Source organism: Microtus pennsylvanicus, chromosome 1, assembly GCF_037038515.1.
Source record: "Microtus pennsylvanicus isolate mMicPen1 chromosome 1, mMicPen1.hap1, whole genome shotgun sequence".
Lineage (NCBI taxonomy): Eukaryota > Metazoa > Chordata > Mammalia > Rodentia > Cricetidae > Microtus > Microtus pennsylvanicus.
In genome coordinates, this window is record NC_134579.1 from 136,604,830 (window position 1) to 136,608,995 (window position 4,166).

The 4,166-nt window shown below is 55.9% G+C and overlaps 1 protein-coding gene across 1 annotated transcript; it reads left to right on the forward strand.

Moving 5' to 3' along the window:
* The first annotated feature begins 332 nt into the window (after window positions 1-332).
* On the forward strand, window positions 333-3,465 carry Selenov (selenoprotein V). The gene is made up of 5 exons (XM_075958282.1): window positions 333-1,140; window positions 2,823-2,847; window positions 2,962-3,015; window positions 3,216-3,290; window positions 3,388-3,465. The coding sequence occupies exons 1-5, from the start codon at window positions 395-397 to the stop codon at window positions 3,463-3,465; spliced, it is 978 nt and encodes a 325-aa protein (XP_075814397.1). The 5' UTR covers window positions 333-394.
* Window positions 3,466-4,166: the final 701 nt, after the last annotated feature.

A 4,166-nucleotide genomic window follows, 5' to 3' on the forward strand; every position in this document is an offset into this window, starting at 1 on the left:
GTCACTCTTTGATACTGGGTGTGGCTCCTATCATTGGCTGGAAGCAGGGTTGGCGGAGATGCTCGGTGCTGGGAATTCCCAGCGCAAAGGGGGCACTTAACACTTAAAGGTCATAGCGGCTAAACGCAGGAAAGTCAGCGGAGCCAAGCTGGGGGGGGGGGGGGTGTCCGCAGGTGCTGGGAACCGAGCAGGGGCGGGGCCTGTTCGGAGAGATCAGGAGGCAGAACCGCCTCTCAGACCCAGAGCCCTGTGTCTGACTGGAAACCGGTGTGTAACGGTTCCTGCTTGTGGTTGCTTCCGTTTTAGAACCCTGGGGTGCGAATGTTCTCCCCGTTCAAGGATCAGGGCAAAGCGGGACTCTCAGCTTAGGGTACCCGGGTCTCACCTGGTCACCATGAATAACCAGGCGCGGAAGCCCGCTCCCTCCCCAGCCCGGGCCAACACCCCTTCCCGGACACCGACTCCCACCCGAACCGCTACCCCAGTCAGAGTCTCGAACCCGGCTCACAACCCGACTCCGGTCCGAACTTCCACCCGGGCCCCGGTCTCGACCATGGCCCACAATCCGAGTCCGGTCCGAACCTCCACCCCGGTCCGAGTTCCTGCCCGGGTCCCGATCCCTCCTCCAATCCGGTTTCCAACCCCAGCTCCAACTCATGCTCCAGCCCGGTCCCCAGCACCGGTGCGAACCCCAGCACCGGTGCGACCCCCAGCACCTGTCAGAGCCCCCAAACTAGCCCGGGAGTCCTTGCCGAACTCGGCCTCACCCGTGGTTCAGCCCTCTTCTTCCAGGCGTGTGAGCTCCCTCTCGAAGGGTCCCACACTCACTCAAAAGGAGGAATCCTCGACCCACATCCCAGCGGAGGGCATCCAGGATCCCTTTCCGGTGCTCACTGCCGTGGCCTCCAAGACACTGGGCTCCACCCATCAGTTAGACGCCAAGGCCTCCAGTACATCGGGCCCCACTCCGGGCCCCATCTCTGCACTACAGTTCTTTACCACCCAGCGAAAGGAGGACCCTGCTCTGGGTCGGATCCCCACAATTTCCCCATCACCCAGCTTCATCTCCACCAAGGCGGTCCCCTCGACCAGCGACAACTCCCCAGCGGCCAACAGAATTTTGATTCGTGTGACTTACTGGTGAGCGGCTCCCCCGACCCGTGACAGCTGAAGCGGGCAGCTGCTGGGCTCTGGGCATGTATGTGCAGGCCAGGTGTGCCCTAGGCAGGGAGGCAGATCCGCAGTTCTGACTTCCACCTGTCTGTCCCTTTGAGGTTAGAAGGCTTTGTTCAGTTCCCCACCCTGGCTCTCAGCTGCCTTATTCACACCCACACAGCTCCTGGGATTCGTTCACTCATTCTTTCTCATTTGCATGTTTACTGTCTTTGGGCTTCATTCCTTCTCTCCTATTCCTTCAAACGTTTGTGTGAGTGACTCTGAGCTGCGTGCGTTCTCCTTTAGTCAATCGCTGATGGGCATTTCCCACCTGGCAGTCAGAATTCCTTGATCTGGGGCTGGAGAGATGGTTCAGAGGTCCTGAGTTCAATTCCCAGCAACCACATGGTGGCTCACAACCATCTGTAATGAGATCTGGTGCCCTCTTCTGGGGTGCAGGTACACATGCAGGCAGAATACTGTATATGTAATAAATAAATAATCTTAAAAAAAAAAAAGAATTCCTTGATCTGCAGGAGTCCTCCCTGTCGACTTCATGCCTGCTTCTTCCTTCCTTCCTTCCTTCCTTCCTTCCTTCCTTCCTTCCTTCCTTCCTCCTTCCTTCCTTCCTTCCTTCCTCCTTCCTTCCTTCCTTCCTTCCTTCCTTCCTTCCTTCCTATGATTCATTCGACTTCATGCACTCTTATTCTATTCTGTTCTATTTATTCATTTATTTGAGACAGGGTTTCACTGTAGCTTTGGAGCCTGTCCTGGAACTAGCTCTTGTGGATCAGGCTGGTCTCGAACTCACAGAGATCTGCCTGCCTCTGCCTCCCGAGTGCTGGGATTAAAGGTGTGCTCCACCACCGCCCGGCTTGCACTCCCATGCATTCATCCATTCCTATGATTGGTAGTAGCACTGAGCTTCATTTATCTACTCTCATTCATCCAGCATTTGCATGGTTGCTGGCTCTAAACTGCGTTCTCATTCATCAATTCCTTCATCCACTCATTTTCATTCATCTATTCATCTGTTGATCCCCAGGACTCTGAGGGTCCTGCCTGGTCCACTGGTGCTGGACATGGTCTGCTGAGCCGCCTCACTTACTGCTGGTTCCTGAGCTGGCCAGGCAGTAGTGGGGCAGCTGGGAAGCAAGAGCTGGGGAGTCTGGATGCTGCCTCAGGCTCAAGCAGTGACCTGGGACTGGGTTGAATAGGACCTGCTCAGGGCGGTCTTCCCAGTGCCTCTCCACGCCCTTTTCTCACGGGGGCTGTTCCTTCCTGTGGCTCTGCCAGCCTTTCCTGTCAGTTCATTTCGACTCTTCCCGCCCCACAGCGTCTCTTTCTCCTCTTGACATGCTTGCCTCCCTCCAGCTCTCTCCCTTCTCTCCCATGTCTCCCTGCCTCGAAAAACAAAACAACAAAGCAAAAAGCCCAATGAGAAGGGTTCTGTAGCTGGACAAGGTGGGGGAGAAGGGAAGGAGGGTGGGGACAGTCACATAGCCACTCAGGGATTAGGAGGAGGATGGCGGTTTTTCCCTGAGATGGTACCATGGGTGGGTAGGGGGGTATGCTATAGGTGGGTCAGGGACGGGGTCTTACTCAGGCTCACAGCTGCTATGATGTCTCCCTTATCTCTCTCCTCCTCCCCCTCCTTCTGCTTCCAGTGGCCTCTGAAGCTATGGCCTTCGGGTGAGTCATTTCTTCTTCAGAACATAAGGGAACATGCGATGCGAAGACTGGAAGGGGGTCCGTTTCCTATCCTGTGACCCCCATGACCCCATGACCTCATCTTTTCCCTCTCAGTTCATTCTTCTGAAAAAGACCCTGGAGCATCACTTTCCAAACCTTCTGGACTTTGTAAGTGTGCTGGTGCCCTGGGGAGAAGGAGTGGTCAGGGTTCCCAGGCCCCTGACCAGAGGAGCTCTCAGCCTCCTCCACCCCTCGCTACATTCCCTCGCCAAGAGTGTGCTGGGGCCCTGGGGAGTGGTCAGGGTTCCCAGACCCTGATGGCTCAGAGGAGCCTCTCAGCCTCCACCACTGCTACATTTCCTCGCCAGGAGGAGGAAAGAGCTACCGAGACAACAGGGGAGTTTGAAGTGTTTGTGGACGGGAAGCTGGTCCATTCCAAGAAGGTGATTCTGGGCGAGGGGGCTGAACAGAGTCAGAGGATGGGGTTGGGGGTACTGGGAGGTTGGAATCCCATCTGGACTCTTTCTCCTCTGCACCCAGAAAGGCGATGGGTTTGTGGATGAAACCGGTCTGAAGAAACTCATGGGTATTATCGATGAGGAGATCAAGAAAAGGTAGCAGCAGTAGTGAAGATGAGCGAGGTGCACTGGAGGCCGGGGGAGGCGTGGAGGTGAGAGCAGGGGGCAGCACCCAGGCCGCTCCAGCTCTGCCGGCCCTCACCCTAAAATCGCGGCGCAGCACTTCTTTTTATTATACATTGGGGGGCACATGAATGTCGCATAGATGTGGAGGTCAGAGGACATGGTGTAGGAGTGGGTTCTCTTCCTCCACAGTGTGGTTTCTGGGGATTGAACTCAGCACCTTTATTCGTTGAGCACCTTTATTCGTTGAGCATTGTGGTCAGCCTCCCATTCCCCCTTTGAGACAGTCTGTTTAGCCCAGGCTGTCCTAGAAGCCACTGTGTAGCTCAGGCTGCCCTTGAACTCCCAGCAATTCTCTTGCCTCAGCCTCTTAGGTTTTGGGATTACAGATCTGAGCTATCCCTTCCAGCCCTTCAACTCTTGACACCCCCACCCCCGTTTTTTTGAGGCAGGGAATCATGTAGCTCAGGATGGCCTCAAATGCTCTGAAGCTGAGAATGACCTTCAGCTGCTGGTCCACAGCCTCTGTCTCCCTGTTTCTGGGAATTACAGGTGTGCCCGCCACTCCCAGTTCCTTAGGCTGGAGAGTGAAGCCAGACCCCGGGCCCTGCTCTTTGCCTCCTTCTTCCTGTCTCCTCAGTGCTGGGGACTGACCTGGGCCTCACACCCGAGACGAGT